We start from the raw sequence: 22,489 nt of genomic DNA on the forward strand, positions 1-22,489 counted from the left end.
AAATAAAGCCATATGGCTTAATTACCAATTGTAATTGGCAATAAGCCATATCGAATTTATGGCCTTATTACCAAAAAAATATGGCTTTATTTCCAATATGGCTTTATTGCGTATGGCCTTATTGCACCCCACCAATTGAAGCATTAAAGCACTTGTGATATTTTTGTATTAAGCGGCAAGGATGCGCCATTACCCGTTTGTGTGGATTTCTCCAGATAAAATTGGCTATATACATATATAAAGTAAATACAAATCCTAGCTAAAATTGTTCGATATCCATTTAAAAGTGAGACTCTTATACGTCTCGCTATGCAATAGCCTCTAAAACCACTCCACAGCCTGGATATTCCTGACTCTTATGCTGTCTGATATGAAGGACGAAAGGCAGAGGACAACTTTCAAATGACGAGTGTCAAAGTGTCAAAGTGATAATTTCATATCAGCAACAGGCAGGAAACAAGGCCGTAGTTGTGGGGGTGGCAAAGAGAGGACGGGAAGCCAGACGGCCTTGTTACACGTGTTGACAGCCTGTAAGCCAGCAGCGAGCAGAGACAGCGGCGAGGGGAGTGCGAGCGCGCCTGCACGGTGTTGAGTGCTGAAAGTCGATGTGATTACCAGCGTTGCCGCATGAAAAGTTTCGACACAGACAAGCTTGCATAATTGCAACATTTCCAGCGAATGATGGCGATGAAAATTTTCAGTCAACGCTGCATTTGAAAACTGGCGAAACCTAATGGCAGCAGGAAAAAGAACAACAGCCACGACAGCACTGCGCGTTGCATGATTATTTCAGCAGCCGCTGCCGATGTGCCAGCACGGCTGAGTTAGAGTGACATTTGAGTGGCACTTGCAGCGTTGACGAATGTATAATTTACACATGTTGCCACACGCACATACGCACATACACACAAACAGGCTTGTAGGGACACGCACAGGCTGTGTGCGAAGTGCCACAGAGGCGGCAGCAACAGCAACAGCAATATTTGCTAGCGTTATGTTCTTCATCTACTGTCAACGATGCCACTCAATGCTTCTACTTAGCTGTTGCTATCATTTGCTCAGCTATCGGTGGCAAAGTGCGCAAAGGCCAGCACGCCGCGGGTCTTTTAAAGAGGAATTCATGTGGCATCTATGCATAACACACACCGATACACACGCACACACTAAATTTTTCGCGCACGCTGCTAATCCAATTAAGTGCAACAAAGCGTGCTTGCAACATGCAATACGTATAGGCAAACCGCCATAACTATGCGGGGGAAAAACGTTGAGGTAGCGGTAAGCGGGATATGGAATTTTGAGTGGAGCGCGCACCCAGTTTTTGCCACATTTGCAAGTCGCCCTCAGCACCGCCCGCCCGACTACCTATTGGTGCCGCGAATTTGTGGCAGCCAGTCAATCCACTTTTATGATGTGACCCAGCAATTCGCTGTATTGGCATTCGTTTGCGCTCACTGCTATTGGATTTAGGAACTTTGCTGAGTTGTTTGTTGCCCACTTATTTTGCATGTTCATGACACTTAATTGCCGTTGCATGCCACATGTCACTTATTACAAGGGATTTTGCTTAGAATTTCGCTTATGAAAGCAAACCAAAGTAGGACTATCTTTGGTGTATTTTTACTACCAAGTCGGAAGGCCAGGGTGCCATTGGAAAATATTCGCTAAAATTCGAATTCGTTCGATTTGTCAATCAGCCGGGTTTCTAGGGACTGCGGATGTGCGACGGATTTTTTCGTCGAAATGAAACGAGTCGTTTGGAAGGGTCAGTAAAACCTAATGACGACCCTTCAGAGTAGTACTTACCACTATCAATCCTGCAGTGAATCTAACAATCCCCAACCGACAAGCCCTTTAGTCTGCTAGTATCATTTAGGGGCTTTTCTTAAATTGTAGGAGCAGAAGCGGCTTACAACCTAAACAAACGAATTAATAAGCTGTTTGAGAAGTGCAAATAAGCCTAAATGTGTCTATTAGGCGAATGAAATATCAAATGAAAGCGCCAATTTCCCAAGCATCTTATGTTGCATACTTTTAGGGAGACTCATTGATAAGCAATGCCATAGTCGGCAGCCACTTTAAACTTATGTATATACAAGTACTTTCAGTCAATGAAAGTGGGGGTTAGGTTAGGTTAGGTTATCAGGCTGCTTTCGTAGATGGAGGAGACCCACTTAGATACGACTAAGCTGTCCATTGTGACGCCCTAAAGAGGGGAGAGGGAAAAGCACACAGGGGTAGACAAAGAAGGGGAAGGTAAGGGAGAATGATGACACCTATGGCTACTTGTAAGAGAAACCCTCCGCACTCACAACGAAGCTCATCAAGCGACTGATCATCGGCCGTTTCCAAATAAACTTAATCCGATGCGGTCGATAAGAAATACATACACTCTTTCACTGTTCTCGAACGCACCATCAAGAAGCCAAGAGCTTTGATAGCTGCTTTGAGAGCAACCAATCCGAAGACCCTTTTATTGCGGTCACCTCTGCTTGAAAGACGCTGCAGTGCTCCAGTAATCTAAATTTCAGGCTGATGAAGAGTTTTTTACAGAAGACACCTCCACCTACCTTGCCATTCAGCTCCTATCCAGCTGTAAATAATTTAACAGGACCAGATTCCTGATCCAGTACCCAGTGCTCTCTCGCTGGAATGAGGTTGGTGAAAGATCCATTCGGATCCAGCACCGGCGTGCAGTGGTCTGTATGAGTCGGTAGGAACCTGAAGACCTTCAAGAACAAAAGCGCTTGTATTGCATAGTTTTAGGCCAATTTATATCCACCTCATCAAATACCCGAGTGCAACAGTAAGATTACAAGCAATCAGCTTGAGAAAGTATCAATTACCATCTCTATCCCTGATTCGTTTATTTTACATTTATGGCCATCGTTTGTTGATTTTGAATAGATTGTGGTTTTCGTAAATCCTTTTCTCCTAAAACTATTTTAATTTCGTTTCAAATAATAGACTAAATAACTTGCTGCTGTTCTTTTGACACTCACTTGCGTTTGCGCAGCGGCACTTATGCACTTAACTCATAACTTCTGCCAGCCTTAGGATACTTCAAGGCGGTCAGGCAATTCCTGCTTTCCTTCAAGGGAGGTTGACTGGATTTTCCACCGAACTGCATTGCTGGCGCGCTCAGATTAAAAGCTTGCTTACCATTTGAATTTTCAATCACGGTTTGCTTTTGTTAATTTGGGCATTTAATTTATTTTATTTCTTCCATTTAACTTTGGTCTTTCACTCCTCTCAATTACTGCACTGCTCTGCAACTGTAGCCGTCTGATTTATTTGGCTGTCGCTTGCATTCAAAGCACCAAACTAACACATCCAAGCACTTACCTTAGCCCAGACTTTAATTGAGTCACAAGCATTCAGCTGCAGGAAGTAATTCAATTGCTTGATTCATTTTGAAGTAGACATAAAAACTGGGAATAAAAAAGAGGACACTAAAAAGCTGATTTCAATAAAACGAAAGTTTATTGTTCATTAAACGAATGCGAAAGAAGAGCGAGAACGCAGCGCGGTTGTTGGTGCCGTTGCGGAGAGGAAAAAGCGCAGAAGCAATGCCAGCCAGCTTCGCTAGTAAGTTGGCTCAGAGGAAAAAAGGCACTCGAAATGCAATTTGCAAAGATAAACTAATAATGAAACGACTGCCGTGGCGATTGTCAAAGCGAGAGTGCGCGCGGGTAAGGTAATGGAAGCGCAAATGCAAAACGGCTAACGAGACGAGATTGATGGAGGCTAAAGAGAAAGGCAGCAGGGATGTACAGGGACGCGGTTAAAATATGGGTGCCAGCGGAGAGGAGGGGCGCCAATAAGCAGGAGAAAACAGTGCGCACAGCCGAGGAGTTATTGTGCAACTCAGAGAAGTAGATAAGTAGAGCCCTTGTTATTGTTAGAAAAGTGCTGATTGCCTTCTTCCGATTGCACACTTCGTCACAACTAGCAGCAACAACATCGCGTGCATTGTCATTGTCATGAATTGATAATTTGCCACTTGAATTCAAGACAGCCTTCTAAATGGACCCACAACTTGCCATCAGTGGGCTAGTAACTACTGCTGGACTCCTCTCCGCTGCGCTAAACCAATTCGCTTCTCGCCTAGTTTTATAGTAAGCCCTCCCTCTTTTAGACGCCAACAAAAATAAAGCCCCACCGTGGCAGCTGCAGCTGGCGTGTTTCTGTTGCAGCAGCTGCCTTTGCTTCCTCAGAGCTGATTGAATTATTGATAGAGCAAATTGCAAAGGGTAGGAAATAATTGAGTGTTAAGTGTATGCGGCGAGAATGTAGAGTGCAGAGAAATGGAGCGGTGGTCGCCCGTCCGAAAAGAGGTCGGAAAAGTTGGGTGTCGAGCGGGTGTGGGGGCGGGCGAGAAAGCTTGTGGAAAAACTTGCTAAGGCAAGACGAAAAACGTGTCAGAGCGGGAAGGAATATAAGGTAAAGGAATTTTAGGTGTTTTAATGGAATGTCAAAACACGAAGAAAATGCTGCGAAAAGTAGTTGCTGCCGTGGAATGATAAGGACAATGCATTAAGTGTTTAATGAATATTCAAAGAGCTTTTCTATAAAATGTAATTGCATTTTATTTCCCATTTTGATTGGGAAAATGGCGAAAGTGGAGTGAGAGAGTTTATAGTGAGTGAGTTGGTTAGAGGGCGTGTTTGTGCGGGAGTAGTTACACTCATTGGAAAAAGCATGCTAAAAAAGTAATAATAAAAGCCGAAAACGCTCGAGAAGAACGATTATCCATATTAAAGATTTCAGTCGGCTTTAAAGCATAATTTAAGTAATTACACAGATTGATTGAGAGCTTGGATTTGAAAAACGTAATTCAAATGCCGTTTGAGAAGTGTATACAAATATTCTCAGCAGGTGAACGAAAAATTATGAAGCAGTTTTAGAGCATACTTTTTGGAGTAATACTTAGTTTAACCGCAGAACCATGGTCAATGACAACATTCGATGAGACGGCTCTTGCAGTATTCGAGAGAAAGATTATGCGGAAGATGTACGGGCCCTTACGCGTTGGAGACGACGAGTACCGCAGACGATGGAACGATGAGCTGTATGAGCTTTACAAAAACATGGGCATAGTGCAGCGAATTAAAATACAGCGATTCCGCTGGCTTGGCCATGTCGTTCGAATGGACACCGACATTTCAGCTCTGAAAGTATTCAACCCGAAGCCGCCCGCTGGACGAGTTTGGTACTCCGAGCTTTTACACAGCCATTGCCGTGAACTAATCAAGTGACCCGCTGAGTAAGCGGATCTAACGGTCAGCGTATACAAACCCAAAGAGGGTAGTATTTTTGTGACTTTTTATGTTTAAAAGTCGCCTAAGTCGATCAAACGTAAAGAAGGCTATTCCTTCTTATGACGCGAACGAGGCGTCATTGTAGAGCGTCCTCGAAATCCCCAAAAAATCGGGGAAGCCACTGTTGCAGAGGATGAAAGATCGCCGAGCAAGTGAGCCAAAGGCACCTTGTCTGACCGTCGCAACCGGCAGCAAGCAGGGAAAAGCCCTCAAGCACTCTTACTTAGGCCTCTGCACACAGAGACGTGGCTCCAACAAGGCAGAAGGTAACGAAACCCTTCAATGCCTTCATCAGCCATATCGACGACCGGAATTATGTGAATAAGCAAAGGACCTCGAACTTAAGTACATATGTAGCTCCAACCCAGTCACTTCGGCAGAAGAAGATGAAGGCGAATTTCCAGAACTGTGTAAAGACGATGGAGATGACGACAATTTGTCGAAATGCCAAGCAGTTAAAAAGAAAAGCAGAAGAAAGTTCTCATTTTCTTACAAAAAAGTGACTAAATAATTTCTCATCTCGCCTGCCATTAATGCCAGCAGCGACAAGTTGCACGCGGCTGCCAAGCGGCAACTTGCAACAACTACGCAGCAGTCAGTAGTCAGCTGCCACATTTCATTGCTGAATTGGCCAAATATTTTATTCAGTCTTCTTTTGCATTTGTGCATTTGTCATTGCAGGCCGGCCACTGCCACTGCCACTGCCACTAACAACCCAGCCAAACCAAACCCGCTTGCAGCTGCTTCCTTATCTTTTGAGGTTTGTTTCTAATGCCACATTGTTGTTGCACCTGCAAACGTTGGCACTATCTGCAGCAAAGTATCTACATTGCTTATCCACAGTTTGCATCGCGGCTCGTATGTTGCAGGAGTTGAATTTATGGCACTGTTTTCTTGCGCCACTGACAGCCGTTTTGCCATTGAGCCACTGCCATTGGCAAAGCGACTCCCGAGTTTCCCACATTTTCACCCCAACCTCAGCGGCGGACGACTTTCGCAAGCGGAGATCAATTAATTTTTTCCATAGCAGCAGGCGTAGAGGAGGCAGAAAGAGGAGTGAGTGGAAGAGAAGGAAAACATCAATGGTATTGCAGAAAATGTTGGCAGCGCAAGAAAATGAGGAAATCATAAAAAAATCCAACAAAATGTTGGAAAGTAAGGCCAGCTGCTTCGCTGGCTGGCTGGCTGGCGGTCCGTCTGTCTGCATTGCAATTGCTTACCGCGCATGCAGCAACAACAATAACAGCACTAAGCTGTTGAACGTACTCTGGGCATTTCTGCTAAATAAATTTCTTTGTGGTAATTTTTTTATTTATTTTTTTCCTTTTGATTCGCCAACGATTTGCGAGCGTTAACAATGAATTGCTAACATTTCACCTTGAATTATGCGAGCGGCGAACATTTTTCCATGCATTAATTTCTGCACGACTGCATGCAACAACAACAACCATACCATAGCGCCAGTAAGCGGTGCAACACTCGATTGCCTTGCTGCATATTTTTGTGATTTCTTGCACTCTTTCGCCCCTAACAATTTTTCCTCTAATTTGTTTCTTCAGACTCCCCTGCCGGTCGCTGCCCCTTCGTGGAACCTTCATTGCCGCAGCTTTGCATTGTTTCTGTTTTGTTGCTGGCCTGCGATTGCTTTGCCACTCAAACACTTGTTGCTATCAATTTTTTGTTATTACTCGATTGTTGGTATTGAGGCTAATGTGGTTATTGTTGTTGTTGTTGTTGTTGTAGCTGCAAATGGTATTTAATTAAATCGGTGTTAATTAAAAATGTTTTATGTGTACGCGATTTTTGTGAAGATTACGCTAATGAATAACCAACAGGCTGACTGACTAGCTGTCGGTGGTGGTGGTGGTGGTGGTGGTGGTGGTGGTGGTGGCTACAACAGCGGTGAGGAGAGCCAGCATTTATAGCTGTCTATGTAGTTAGAGCGGGAATTATGCTTTATTGCGACCTCGAAGCTTATAGCGGCAATCAAATTAGAAATCAGTGCAAATATTTGTTGAATTTTATTTACTGTTATTAAAAATAGATTGTCAGCTGATTAGGTGTGGGTGTAAATTGTTGTCGCAGTAAAGGTATTGGAAAATAAATATCTTAGCCAAGGCGAATTCATATAAGCTGGTATCGATTCAACAAATACAAAAATTGCTAATATTTTGTGTTTGCTTTTAGCGGCCCGTTGTCAAATTTCAACTATTCTTCCCCGAAGGAAAAAGCGCGCCTAGCGAAATACAAAATTTTGACAATCACACGCCATTCACAGCCAATGAAACAAGACCACCACGTTATATGCAGTCGCCTTGATCTTGGCTTTAAATGCCTCTAACTGGCAATAGAAAACTTAAATTTTCTTCACAAAATTTTTGAAACAAATTTCATTTTATTTGAAAATCAGCAAAAATTCTTTAATTTAATTTTTTAAATTTAATTTAAACAAAAGCTGTGAACGGAAATAAAAATTTACATTAAATTTCCAGAAAAATTAAACTCAACAAAATGTTCTAAAACAGAGCCGAAATATGCAATGTGATAAATCAAGTTTGGTGGACTTAAAAAGGAATTGGTCAAGACAATAAATAACCATTTTTATAAGTAAACAATTTAAATACGGAAAAATTAACCTTGATCAAAAAAATAATATTAAATTTTTTTCAGGGTATTCAAATATTTTACTTAAAAACTGGTATCTAATTAAAGTTCGTAAAAAATGAAATTTTGCATTGGAAAATCAAAATAGAACCTATAAAGTACTTCAAATTAAATTAGGCAAAAATATTTTTGATTGTCTGTAGCCAATTATTTTAGTTAAAAAAATAAGTAAATTTAAAAAACACGTGTTGTTAGTGTTGGGAGAAAAGAATTATGGCCAATTTTACGAAAGTTTTTAATGGAGAAATTAATTTCGATTTTTTATTTTTATTTAATCTTTCACCTAACTTTTTCCTACTGACTGAAAGAATTTTGTTGTTAAACTAGTTAATAAAAAATTAAGAACATAGAAAGAAAGTTCACGTAAATCATTTTCGTGAAACTGACTGCCATTAAAAAAAATATATATATTAAACTTTGAAGGTTTAAAAAATGTCATTAAATTTGCCTTTTTGTACAATCTTTTATTTAAAATAGTTAGAAATCAATTTCTTCATGAAAAAAAAAGATAAACAAAAATTTCAAACTTCCCCCAATTTTGGAAAAAGTGAAATTACATCTAAATCTTTGCTCGCTCTACATACTGTCCGTTGAAATCATGAATGAAAAAAACCTCGCTTCAGTGCTGAAAGGGCAAATTTTTTAGTGCTGAGATATTTAAAAAAAAGTGTAATTTTTAAATAAATGAAAATATTAAAATATTTGCGTTAAAAAGAGTAGTTTTTCTGGAAAAAGTTAAAATACGACTTCCAATTAAATTCATGTTGTTGATCCAAAAAGGTTTTTAGATTAATTTGCTTCAAAAAATAAAAAAAAATTTCAGTCCCCCGAATTTGGAAAAAGGAAATTATAGTCTAAATTTTTTTTAAGGAATGATTGAAAAAAACCTTTATTGCATTGTTGAAATGGTACATTTTATAGTGTTGAGATATTTAAAAAAATTTGAAGTTTTTAATAAATGAAAGATTTGGATAAAAGAGTAATTTTTCTCTAAAAAGTAAAAATATGACTTCTAGTTACTTTTTTTACGCAAAGAGTTTTCAGATACATTTTTAAATAAAGATTTTTTTTTTTAAATATTTCTCAAGTAGCTTTTAAATTTATGTGCTATTTAAGCACAAATTCTGTTCTCAAAAAACGTGTTTGAGGGGGCAGATAAACTTTAAAAGCCACATAAGAAAATGGCTCTAAGAAGTTTACATGAAAAGCAAAGTAAATTTTCTGATGTTGAAAAAATGAAAAAATTATTATTTTTGATGTATTTTTCCAATAAGCTTATAAGATAAAATGAGTTAAAAAATGTGTTAGCAAAAAAATAATTCATGAATTAAAATATTAAAAAAAAAGTTAGAATTTTTTTAAATATGCAATTGCAAAATATAATTTATTAAGCTAAAGTCTGACATTCAGATACAATTCTGATATAAATTTTTTTTCTGCATTACTTTAGAAAACATATATGTACATATGCACAAAAAATAGCGCCTAACGAGTTTATAGTTAAGTTTCTAATCGATTTTGTTGTGTGCGTCTTGAAACTGTTACATAAATTTTGGGCTCTACAGTTTTACGTCACCTCAGAACAGCAAATGGATTGTGTAAGAAGATTTTTTATGGCAGAAATACACTCAGAGGTTTGCCGTTGCCTGGTGCCATCAAGGAGCGAACCCAGGTCCTATGGAGTGGTAGTATGCACCTCTAACCACTTTTCCCAAGCGGCTGTCCTAAAACTAAAATTAATAAAATGATTAAATTTTTTTTATTTGAAATTTTTTCATTTAGGATTTTTGCTAACATTCTAATTCCCACCCAAAATTTAAAAACTTCTTGAAATAAATCCGAGTGCTCTCAGTGGTGCAAGTGGACCACTTTACCGCATAGCAGCCAAACCGCCTTTTAGCAGCAAGAAATTTTCGCGCCTTAAAACTCAACATGCCGCATTCCTTTGCTACATGAACCGCATCGCCTGCAATCGCCAAGTGGAATTTAATTGTGTCAGTGGCAGGTGAGCGGCTCATTTCCTGACAAACGGCAACTAGAAACTGCAACTCTTCGAGCCAAGCCGGCCGCAAGCAGTAAAGTTGTCCAAGGCTGTCTGTGCTGTGACCGCGGCAGTGGCAGCTGCAGCTGCCAATTTACATCTGTGGCATGAAACCGATCAAACGCGAAACTGCCGGGCCGGCGGCGTATTCGCCAAACCACCGCCATCAATGGGCGGACGTTGCGCTCAATTCGCCAGCCGCCCAGGTCGCCGCAATTAAGTCGGGTCTGGTGTGGGGTGTGTGGTGACTGCCTGCCAGCGCGGCTTGTCTGGCTGTCTGGCACAATTTCCTGTGCGCTGGACACGAATCTAATGCAACGGTGCGCTATTAAGTGAGCGCATTCGATGTCGCATGTGCGGCATGTTACATTCAGCTGCATTTGCGCCTATCTTTGTTGGGGAAGAGGAAGGGTGTCAGGTGTAGGAAATCCAATTTCGGTGCGCTTTAAATTGTGGCAATGCGGCAAAAGTAGGCAAATGGGGCGACAATGATTGTGAGACGGTTAGTGAATGTGTCAGCGTGGTTGCAACATGCCACGTGTGTCCTCGTTGTGTGTTACTATCGAGAAAGTTGTGCTTGTCAAATGCAGGCCATTGATTGCAACACCGGACGTTGGCTCCGGCTGGGGACACGATTTGCCGACGGGTTTTTCTTTTTTTTGTAGAGATTTTCTAGAGAAATTTACGTATGCACAGAAATTGAATTCTTTTGAATGGATTGTGTGGAAAATCAAATCCAATATAGTTCAAACTAAATTAAATTGTTTAATATACATTATAGTTAATCAAGTCCTCAAGCTTTTTATCTACATATATTCCCCTTGTGTTCTTCGATCGTAACCTTTAGTTTTTCTCTTAATTTTCAGCCTGGGACATTGGCAATTCGGTGCAGGAGGCCTTCGTTATTGCTGTCGAGGAGCATGCGCGTGAGCGACTGAAACGTTTGGCGGCGTTGAATCGGGTAACGCCGGTGGACATAACGGAGGTATCGAAAACGGTGAGTAAGCAAAAGTTAATGTATGTGCGTAGCAAATATCTGAGGCTCACTATAATTGGTTTAAAGTGCGCCTAAAAGTATGCAACAGTAGTTGCTTGAGTGATTTGTGCCCTTTGCAAATTCTCAACCGGCGTATGAAAGAATTTGTTGTTATGCTGCGAAGTTTTCAGCGACGAACTCGTTTTTGGGACTTCTGCCACAGAGTATCGGAAGCGAAAGTTTCAATTCTTTTTTCATACAGAAGAAGTGGTTGACAAAATTCATAGGCGCAGTTGCTGCGGCATCAGGAAGAGTGAGGCAAAAGTCCACATAAAACGAAAGAAAAACTTCCTAACTTTGGAGAACTCAAATATTTTAATTAAAACATAAATTTGACAAGCTGCTGAAGTTATGAAGAAAGTTCATACACTCACATGTTTGCCAAAGGACATGCCATGCCTTCCTTCTTGAACTTTTATGTTTCCATTACAAACACACGCGTGAGCTTGCTTGCCGAGCTATTAAGCGGGCAGTCACCAGCATGCCCATACACAACAACAAGCGGTGCTTCAACACCGGTTTGGCAGTTCACTTTAGCTGAAGGGAGTCCAATTTTTATTGATACGCTATGGTGTATCCTTTGGCTGAGCTGAGTCATGGGTACTATTTTTGCTCAGACTTCTACCACAATCCCCTCATATCGCCGCTGCCACGTATGCTTTTGATTGTTTGGACCCCCTGACTTGCACCTCTGCTGCGAACCGTTGCCTCGCTCGTGCTCGTGTCCGTGTGAAACGTGTAAACGCCACGTGACCGAGTACTTCAGAGTCAACAGCAGGCAACAACAATAAGTGCTAGGAAAATTATAACAATAAAGGGAGAAAAAACTCACAGCAAATAGTAAATTGCTAGAGCAACGCTTCCCTCCTTGGATTGACGCTGCTAAAAGCGCAACCACCAACAACTTACCACGAACTTAAACTTTATAAAAAATTCACAAAACGCGCACGCCAAACTCATAGCGCCAAGCAGAGGAAAGTTGTGAGTGTCGTGGCGCGGCGCTGCGCTGTCTGTCGGTCTTCAGGATATGAGGCAGTGGGAGACAACCGCTTCAAGCGCCACTCACAAATCGCAACACTGAGAATGCGCGCTGCCGGTGCAGGAAGGAAGGAGTGGCGACGACGAATGGAGTGGCGGAAAAAACTTTATTATTATGCTTCTAGTATCTGTTAGATACAATTTTTAGTAACTGTGTACATTTAAGAGCAAGCGTAACAACAGCAACAACAATAAGTTGTTTTAAATGTATAACAAAAACAACTATTAAAGTGGTGTAGAAACCACAGCAGCCACGCGGAAGGTCAAAGAACGAATTATGCGGAATTTAGTTGGGTGGAAAAAATTTATTATCGCATCATTTTGAAGTAGCGGATAATGGCAAAAAAAAAATAAGCAAGAAAATAATGTTCAAAATTTAGGGACAAACATTTCTTTTTTAGTAAAATGAAAAACAAAAATATAATAGGCAACGTCCGATTCGCTGCGCTGCGCTGGGGCTCCCAAAAGAGATAGCGGTTATGATCTTTGTAGTAAAAATCACAATTTTACACTTAAAATGGGATTTCTATTTTTTTGAATCAAATATAATTGCTATGTTATGAATTAACTTTTTTGGATCAATTTTTAATTGTTACTTTAATTTAATTTTTTAGGTCATAAAAGATTTAAATCAGTCATAAAAACGCAGTCTCTATTATAACGGTTAAAAATTATTGAAAAAATTAAAATCCAAAATAATGATTACTTTTACTCCAAAAAAAGAACAAAGATCACGAAATAACGATTAAATATGACCGAAAAAAACTAAAAATCAACTAATATCGATTTCGCAACGATCTAAATATTTCGGTCCCTGGCATTTTTGCATCCTGCAACAGGACTTAAAAGCGATTAGCGAAATTTCTAAATTAATAACAGCCACTATTTTTGTCGACAGTCAGGCACCATGCTGGCGTCACTGAGCCGTATCAACGTCACTCCATGCTGGGTTCCCGGACATAGAAATATTGAAGCGGACGAGCCGGCTGATGAGATGGCCAGATGCGGCTCAGAGATGCCAATGGAAGAAGAGAATAGCTCCCTACTACCACCGTTTAGTGATCACGTTAGGAAAATTAATGAGTACACCTTGGCCGTGACGAATGAATTGTGGAAAAAGGCAGGGGACACACTGAGACTGAATAGTTCTGCAGTATGAGGCCTTACAGGTGTCATCACAAGACACCGCTATAGCACCAATGCTTCAACGGTAGCGAATACCAACAAATACTCTCTGCAGAGGCTGGCAATATGAGAATGACGAAGACTGAATTCACCACTTTCGGTGTCGATGTCCAGGTCTGTAGACGAAGTGATTCAATCACTTGTGTTCACGTTTCTTCAACAGTCTGGGTGAGATAGCGGAGGTCCTCGGTTTCAACAGGGATCAGTAATTGGTTCAGTAGAATAGTGACTTAAAGCTACTCTTTCGTTGATTGGTACGTGTCTCCTCCTGACACTCACTAAATGTGGGCATTCAGAATGGACAATTCTATCCCCTATTAAAAGTTTGGAATATTCCACACGTCCTCTTAACCTAACCTAACTTTGCCTTCAAATAATTTAATGGTATAAACCTGGATATTTCTAAAAGTAGAAAAATCAAGCAATCAAAGCTGATGCATACTTTTGGGTTCTGTAATTTATTTAAAGACTTTTTGGGACCTTTGACCTTGCAAATTTCTGAAGCCCATCGTTGACTATTACGAACATATGAGATGTGACGATCTACGTGCTAATCGTGCGGACAGATCTGACTTAAGTCAATTCACCGGTTTTCTCACTGCAATAAGTCACTGGCTTCGCTTGGGTACCGGATGATTCTACATTCTGAGAGGACGTTGTTTTGAGAATGAAAAAACTTTCGGACACACTTTCAACTAATACTCTCCCCTTCTAGTAGCCTTTGTATCCTCTGGCCTCATTTCCTTGTTTTTTTTTTCCTTCATTGGGAGTTGCTATTGACAGTCTATCTACGAGTATGTACCAGCTTAGTTGACCTTGCATGGTTTTCAAATTTCACGCAACTCTAGACTGAGGTAACAGTAAATAAATTACATGACTTTTGACTCTATGTAGTACTAAATTGACGGAGCAAATCAATTTGAAATTCTAAACAATTCGCTACAACTGACGCGGGAACAACAGCCGCTCGAGACAATGCGGAAAACAAAAATAAACAAAAGGAAAAAAACGTGCATAAACAAGAAAAAGCAAAAACAATAAATTTAGTTTTTTCACAAGCTTAGCAGAGTTAGTCAGCCAGTCCGCCAATGGAGCAGCAATTAAACAATGAACACTTGCGGTAACAGTTGGCGGACGCTGAGAATGGAATATGAGTCAGACAATAGCTGGGTAGGCAGGCGGCAAGCAGTTAGCTCTTGACCAAAAGCCGCGCTGCTAATGGCTGGATAGCTAACTACCTAATTGACCGAGTGGCTAGCGTTGTTTGGGGGCGATGGGTGGTTGACTGGTGGGTTGGTTGCTGGCTGTGTGGTGGGCCATTGCTGCTTGCAAAACATGTTGCCAATCGACTATTGCTGTTGTTGTTGTTGTTGCGCTGCTGGCATGCTTGTCTGTTTTATTGATGTGGCATAGATGGCATGTATTGAAATATGCTACAAGGTGCGAGCAACAGACATTTAAGCACAAAAAACTGCATGGAGCTTACGATGCCTCTGTTGCGACTAATAGTGAAAGTGATACGTACAAACAAAAGTGCGTGCTGGCCCTGTAGGAAATGGAAATGTGTTGAAAGAATGGTGTTTTAGGAATTTGTAAATGAGAAGTTTCCATGCTGTTTCTTCGAAATTACAAAGAGAGAGAAAATTTAACACAGTTAAATGAACGGAGCAAGATGGGATATGGCACGGTTCTAGGAACCTGTAAAGTTGATTTGGTCCAACTAGTCATGCCAAAAAAGAACACGTTCAGACTAACCTCTAGAAATCCGGAATATCGACTTATTTTGATTTTAAAATGTGACTATAGGCCTCCTGTCCATTGTTGCCAGTTTAGCCATTTTGATGGTAGATCTGGCCTTTTATTTCGGATGTAGTTTCTAAGCGTTTTTCTAGCTTTTGCTGATTTTTGATGTAATTATTTAAAAAAAAATTGTGAAACACGCAATGTGTAACTAATACAGTTAACTCCTTTGTAACAAACCATTTGCAATGTGAAATATAGCACAACACAAATAAATTTTTTATCTGGAGGGAAGTGCATAAAATCTTCAGCAAAAAAATTATTAAGAATCAAAAAAAAAATCGCAATTTTTTAGCAATTTTAATAGACTATAGAACTGCATACTAAAAATTAATTAACAAATTGTAATTAAATTGTTTGGCATTGGGATAAAAAGCTTGTGGGATTTTACAATTTTTGTACAAAGTTTGAAATTTGGATTTATATGGCTTTTGTTAGATAAAGCTTAGACTTTAATAAAAAACTGACGTACCTAAAAAAAGCAAAGGAAGAGTAGTCAAAGGTAGTCAAAATGTTGGTGTGCTATCTTTTGTTGCGGGCTGTACTGAGTATCGTAAGGATATTCGTCAAAAAAGGACATGTCTTCGATAAAAGTTATTCAAGATTAGCTAGGAAAGAGTGAAGGATTATGATTCATATTGTCAACCAAAATATTCTTGATTAAAGTAGGTAGGTAGGTGTATTTAAGGGTAATATCCATCAGTCACCCCACTTCGTCATGCTGAGCACCACAAAATAGGCTTGTGTATAGTTTTGTAACTTTTTTATGTATAATTTAAAAATTTTTGCCCAAGTTCTTCCATTTTTTTTTATTTTTTGTTAATTTTAAATTTGTTTTAATTTTTTTTACAATATTAAATAATTTTTTAAACATCATTTTTTTAAACAAATTATTTCCAAATTCTTGCTAATGTGGTTTTTGTAATTTTTTCGTACATTAATTTTCTTATAATTTCCTTTCTTTGTTCTTAAAAATATAAATTTTTTTAGTTTATTCATTAAGTATTTTCATTTTTATTACTACATATTTATTTTTTTAAATTTTCCAAAACTATTCAAATAAAAATAAATTTTCCTACATAATTTTTATATTTTTCGGAAATTTAATATTTTATCTATGTATATTCTGTTTCTTCCCCCTTTTTTTGTATTTCTTTTTTTTTTTTAATTCATATCCACATTTTCTGCATAGTCGATTGTTTGCTTACGATTTATGCAAAAAGTTCTAAGTTTCTGTCCGATATAAGCTAGTAATTCTTTCATTCACCCAATTTTTCCTACAGGGCATTAACAAAGCACTTTTATGTATACATATGTTACCATGGTTACTACATACATACTCACATACACCACCTCCATGCCGTTATGGATGTGAGTAGCTTTTGTTTTACTACACTTTTTCATCCTGCATGCAGAGTTGCAATAAGCGCATGCAACAAAAGCGAAAACAAAAAACAAAACGGTGAGCGCTGCCTGTGTCTGCATTTGACAGCTGTCAAAATGTTATTTAAGCAATGCTATGAAAGCCAATTTTCCTCCTCGCCAATTTTTTTTTTTTGCTACACTTTTCTTTAACAACAACAGAGTTTATCCGGCTGCTGACATTTGTTTGTGTTGTTGATGCTGTTGGTCCTTGTTTTTGCTTTTGTTGTTATGCATACATATGTCACTGCTCTTAATTATGAAAATCGCATTCGCTTGTCATAACAAATTTTCCATGCATGTCAACACCGTAGCTGACAATATTCCACAACAAACAGAAAAATAAAAAACGAACAACAAAAAACAGCCAGCATAAAAAGTCGAAAGCGATATGCAGAGTAAAAATGCGAGAAATTTACATACATACATATATATGTACATAAATACCTACAAATGTCAAAAAGCATACAACTTTTGTAAGCTGCTTAAAGTGTTCACCTTTCACGGCTGGCTCTGTGGCTGCTTTGCCCAATTGTTTATACATGTTTAATGTTCAATACTATAACCTATACCATGAAATGTCACGCTATGTACATACATACATACATAGTCCTGTCATGCCAAACTAGGCGTGTGGTTGTCGTAAATTGCTGTCAATAATTATTCTGTATACCAACAATAACAGCTTAATTGTTTGGACAAATTTAATTATCAACTTACTACTACTACAAAGACATAAAAAATACTCAAAAAGTGCATATACATTTACACAAATATTTATGTACATACCTTTGTATGTTTGTATAATTCTCAGTGGATTAAGATTTATTATTCACAAAATTATTAAATGCCTTTCGAAACTCTTACCCTTTCCGTTGGTTTTTTTTTATGTCTTTGTTGCTTCGAAATCTTTGTCATTGACAGCGTGTTGCCGTTGATTAAGTGCCATAGGCGTACGGCTGAATGGGTGTGACATGCGTTGGCTTTTGTTAAGGAATCCTAACTTTTGTTGCGCCAAACCCACATTTTTCTGGAGCTTCGCAGGCAGTTCAAACAACGCCAGCTCAAGCCTTCTTACTCTATGCAATACACGTCCTCTGAAAATGGGTTCAAATATTTTTGAACTGCGTGTGTGTTTGTTTAAAATTACGGCTGTATATTTGCGCTCCCACAGCGTCTCATTTATGTCTCATTTATCGCTTTTTCCTTCGACTCGCTTGCATTTTTTATTACTGCCCGCCCTGGCTAGACAAGCGGGCGTGGCGTGTATTTTGCATAAATTGCTTGATTTTCAATAAGAAAATTACTGCATTCGTGGCAGTGCTCTGTGACAGTTTATACACGCACTTATTGCGATGCCAGGAAAAAGTGAGAGAATTGCGCCGCTGAAGCGATATAAACAATTTTGCGAGTTGGTGTTGATTATTATGTCTCGAATGCTGTCAAAGTGGTGCATATCTAATTCCTGCTCTTAAATAAAATGATTGTTGTGGTAGTAGGATCATCGATATACAAAACGTAGGGGTTTAAAAATGATTGACCAACGCAGAATTAATAAGCCATTCAAATGTCAGAGAATCAAAAAAAGAAGAGCGAGAGAGAAAAAAGATGTTCATTCACCTTTTCGATCGATAGCCAAAAACTTATAAAAAATAAATTTTTTCACAAAAATTCTGCTCTTTAGCAATCAAAATTAATCATTGAATCATTTAGAAGTAACAAAATGTGTTGATTTGCTCGCGAGTAAATAAGTTATCCTATCTAGACGGAGCTCTGAAAATTTACTTGTATTGACAACTGGTTAGTAAGTTATAACGCAGTCCAATCAACACGAAAAAACACTATATATTATGAACGAGGATGTCTCTCTGACCAACAATGCCGAAGAAGATGAAGTATTAGACCCTCCCTGGCCTAAGTTTTGTTTCACGGAGATTTGGAGTTTTTACATTTTGGCCAAAAGTGGTTAAACTATCGAAAATATTGTATATTAAGCGACTTAAATTATAATTTCTGACCTAAGACTTCTTCAGTAGGTAGCGAAATTTTCCAGTAGTGAAATTTTGCGGCGAATAATTTTTTACAAAATTTTAATCCTCCAGCGACCTCGCAAACTTTCATTTATTTACGCTCTCCGAAGTGGCGGTCCAAACAACCCTTTCGTGGGAGAGGTAATGGGTTAATATGTTCCACAAAAATATACCCTCGTGAAATTTTACTACATGTAACCAAACTATATATTTCGCTGCGATATGAATTTTAACTCCATATTTCTTTTTTTTTCTGTGCACTATCAAACGGTTTTTCTGAGTGTATAGATTACGTCGTCATCGCTTTACGTTAATTTTAGATCCTCATATGCAAATTTTGAATGGCAGATAATTTTGCGGCAAATTTAAACGTCTGCACACAAAATTAAGGCGCGTCTCAAATATAGCAAAAGTTCTGTGATTTATTTTGTGGCTTCCAGTCTATGAGAATTGCTAAGGCTTCCCTTCCCTTTTTTAGAATAAATTCCCATCAGATATTTGCAAATTTTAATTCTCTTCTCTTCTGTCTCCCCTTCCTCCTCATTTCAGCTGCAGCAGACGAAGAGCGGCTCACAGTCGACACAGAAACAGGATCTGAGCTTCCTCAACGAGGCCTCGCCCATTTACGTCACCTCGTTCACCAGCACTCAGATTACGTGCAGCAGCTCAACAGTCACCACCGCCACCGCAGCAACTGCCGGCCTCATTACCTCGTCGACGTTTGCGCCAACCGTCGCGGCAACGGCGACAGGCATCACCACAACAGCAGCTGTTGTGCACGCGTCGGCGGTGCAGAGCTCGGTGGGTGTAGCTGATCGCAGCTCTCATCAGACGACAGCAGCGATTGTGGGCGCAAGCACAGCGGCGGCAGTGGCCGCGGCCACAGCAACGAAACTAGCCAATCACAGCAGCAGCAGCATTTACCAGCAACAACAATTGCCGCAGCACCCACAACAGCAGACGGCAGTGACTGCCGCGCCGAAATCAGCGATCGCAGGTAAAGCCCAACACCAACAACCACCACCGCCATTAACGCTGCAACTGCAGCAACAACAGGCCGCACAGGTAGCGCAGCTGGCGCAACTGCAACAGTTGCAAACGCCAACGATAGCGAGCAGCCTGCAGCACTTGGCTGTCGCTGAGGAGGAGGACGACGACGACGATTTGATCGGCGTTGGCGCCAATTATTGTAGCATTAACTTTATAAAATACAACAACAAACACGCACAATTGCCACCCACCACGTCGGCGGTGGTGCTGCCTGCGGTAGCAACTAGCCAGCTATTGCAGCAGCAACAGCAACAACAAGCGAAGTCGCACCCATACATCCCGCCCCCGCTGCAGATCCCCAGCACAATACTCGTCGATGCACAAACCTCCACCTCACCGCTGGCTGCGACCGCTGTGGGTGAACTGAAACGCACGCTGACAGCCGCCGCAAACGCAACAACAACAACAACAAAAACAGCCGGCGTGACAGCGGCTACAACGACGACAGCCCGTGGCTCCACGACACCAACAACCGAGTACTCGACAGCCATATCCAGCAACCACCTGCAGCAGGCATTCGCCTCAGCGGCTGTCGAGGACCAACAACAACAACAACAACGACAGCAGCAGCAACAGCCGCAATTTTTTAATAATAACAATTTAGGCGCAACAGCTGCCTTGAGCAACAACAATAACAAAGCGGCTGGCGTGATTGTTGACCAGCCCACTGCTGGCATCAGTGGTGGTAGTGGTATTAGTGGTGGTGGAGTGGGCGTGCCAGTGGCTGCCGTCAGCAGCGGGGCGTATGGTAGTAATATTAGTAGTAATTGTGATTTATTAATATCGAATAATATACATCCACCGAGACGAGAGGTGAGTGAGTGAGGAATGAAGAGGAATGAGGAATGTTGTTGTTGTTGTTGTTGTAACCTTTCACTGCTTTTGCGTTAAGTTTGGTTTGTTGTAGTTTTAAGTGAATTAGTTTAATTGCGAAAATTTTCGTTTGGCACATTTGTTTCGATGTTGGCTTAAGTTTGGAGTTTTTGAGTGCGCGAAATTTAGGTCACTCGCGCGCTATGTTTATTTTAAGTGATTGTATGCAGAAGTAGGCATGGTTTTACTTACGATATTATTAAAAATCCGTTATATTGTTAGTAAATATGCTTACTAGCATGCATAATTTTCTTTTAGCTACATATGTACATGAACATATAACATTTTTGCGATACTAATTTCTGGTTTGTTGTGTTTTTACGATATTGCACAAAACCTTTTTATCGTAATTTTTTTAAAACTTTCTGCAAAAAGTCCGTTTTTATTTACGATATTAGACAAAGATTTACGATATTGAATGAAAAATGTTTTTAATAATATCTCTGTATGTCTGAGTAGAAAAACGTTATTTAAACTTGCGGTATGATATACAAAATTTACGATATTACAGAAAATCGTTTATTTTTTCTTAAAATAATATTTATTTTCAAAAATTCCATGGGACTAAATTACGTTTAATAATAACGTAATATCCAATGCGACATTTTTGTTTCTTGATCGAGCACTTATGAAACTTTATAAAAACTAAAGTTGTTCAGTTACGAAATGCTTCTTGTTGTGTAATCCGCCGGTTATCGTACAAAGCAGAACTTCGAATGGAAATGAGTTAGGGGCCTTTCTATATTAGGCTAATACATACTACAGTATTTTCGTAACTGCAGTATAAAATCGCCTTTTTTTTAAATACATTCACTTTATAAAAGCTTTCAAAGGTATTCAGTTTGCAGTCAAAGGAATTTTAAATACTCGCTCAGAACAAGCAATTGCGAGTACCTTTTAATGGCTGTCTCATACACATTCCTCTGCTGTATTGGAATTTTCAATTGAAATAAATAAATAATCTCATAGCAATGCGATTAACATTGACATGCTATCATTCGAAATATCGATTACCCTGCCCTGCCGCAGCCAAAAAATTTGTGAAAAGTTAAAGCGAATGCTTGTGACGCTGAATACCAACACCATTTTTGAGTCAATCACTTAATGATTAATTAGCTGTGAATTCTGCCAATTTGTATGGAAGTGGGTAAGAAGCGAAAGGGTTTTATGCTATGCGCTTGACATCTGTGAATTTTGTAATAAAGAGAATTAAACTCATTTTGGAGGGGTGCTAAGTTCAAGTCATCACTTTCGACGACAAATAACTGTCCACAAGTGGCTTTTAAAACTACAATAAATGTAAAGTAGAGGTCAAACACTTTGCTGAAAGGGGTCAAATTGAGTTTGTCAGCACTCAGCGGCAGATTTGAGTACTTACGCTAATTTAAGTTATCACATGAATTCGAAATCTCGATTACTACCGCTTGCCAAAGGCATGCGATATAACTTTTTAGTTATACAAGTTTGTTTTATTTATTTCTTTTAATCAATGTGAAAAATTAATTTTTATAAATGTTCACATATACATACATGTACTTATATAAAATTGCATGTGTGTCGCTGTACTCATTAAAGTGTTCACTGGCACTCATTTGCTTAGTTTTCAAATTACTTAATTAATGCCATTAAGCGTTTTTCTCGTTTATTATTGAATATTAAATTCTATTGAAATTTTTTAATTCCCTTTTTATGCTTGCAAATGGACATTCCTCTCTAATTATTCCAACAAGTTTCACGCTTTCATGTCTATCTCTTCCACTTTTCATTGCAGTTACTAACTACACTTAATGACGATGGCCGACACTTTGATACGGATGCGGCAAATAGCAACAACAATAATATCAATACACAAAGCGGCGGCGTCGTCGGCAGTAGTAGCAACGATTTGCTAAATAATACAACAAATTTATACGATAAACAAATACAACAATTAAAAAGTAGTAGTCCAAATAGTAGCATATCAAAAGGAAGAACTGAACTGTTATTAGGAGACCAAAGTTTAAGGCAGGAAATTCGGTGAGTACAAAAA

At 39.4% G+C, this 22,489-nt stretch overlaps 1 protein-coding gene across 1 annotated transcript in view; it reads left to right on the plus strand.

Annotated features, from left to right (window-relative positions):
• Positions 1 to 22,489, plus strand: part of LOC118748453 — a gene marked incomplete at both ends in the record, with an annotated part of 211,032 nt that overhangs the window by 78,553 nt on the left and 109,990 nt on the right. The window contains 3 exon segments of the mRNA XM_036482901.1: positions 10,893 to 11,023; positions 19,087 to 20,400; positions 22,232 to 22,476. Coding sequence (XP_036338794.1) covers positions 10,893 to 11,023; positions 19,087 to 20,400; positions 22,232 to 22,476 — 1,690 coding nt within the window.

This window comes from Rhagoletis pomonella, unplaced genomic scaffold (genome assembly GCF_013731165.1).
Source record: "Rhagoletis pomonella isolate Grant_MI unplaced genomic scaffold, Rhpom_1.0 Rhpom_scaffold_00013, whole genome shotgun sequence".
Classification (NCBI taxonomy): domain Eukaryota; kingdom Metazoa; phylum Arthropoda; class Insecta; order Diptera; family Tephritidae; genus Rhagoletis; species Rhagoletis pomonella.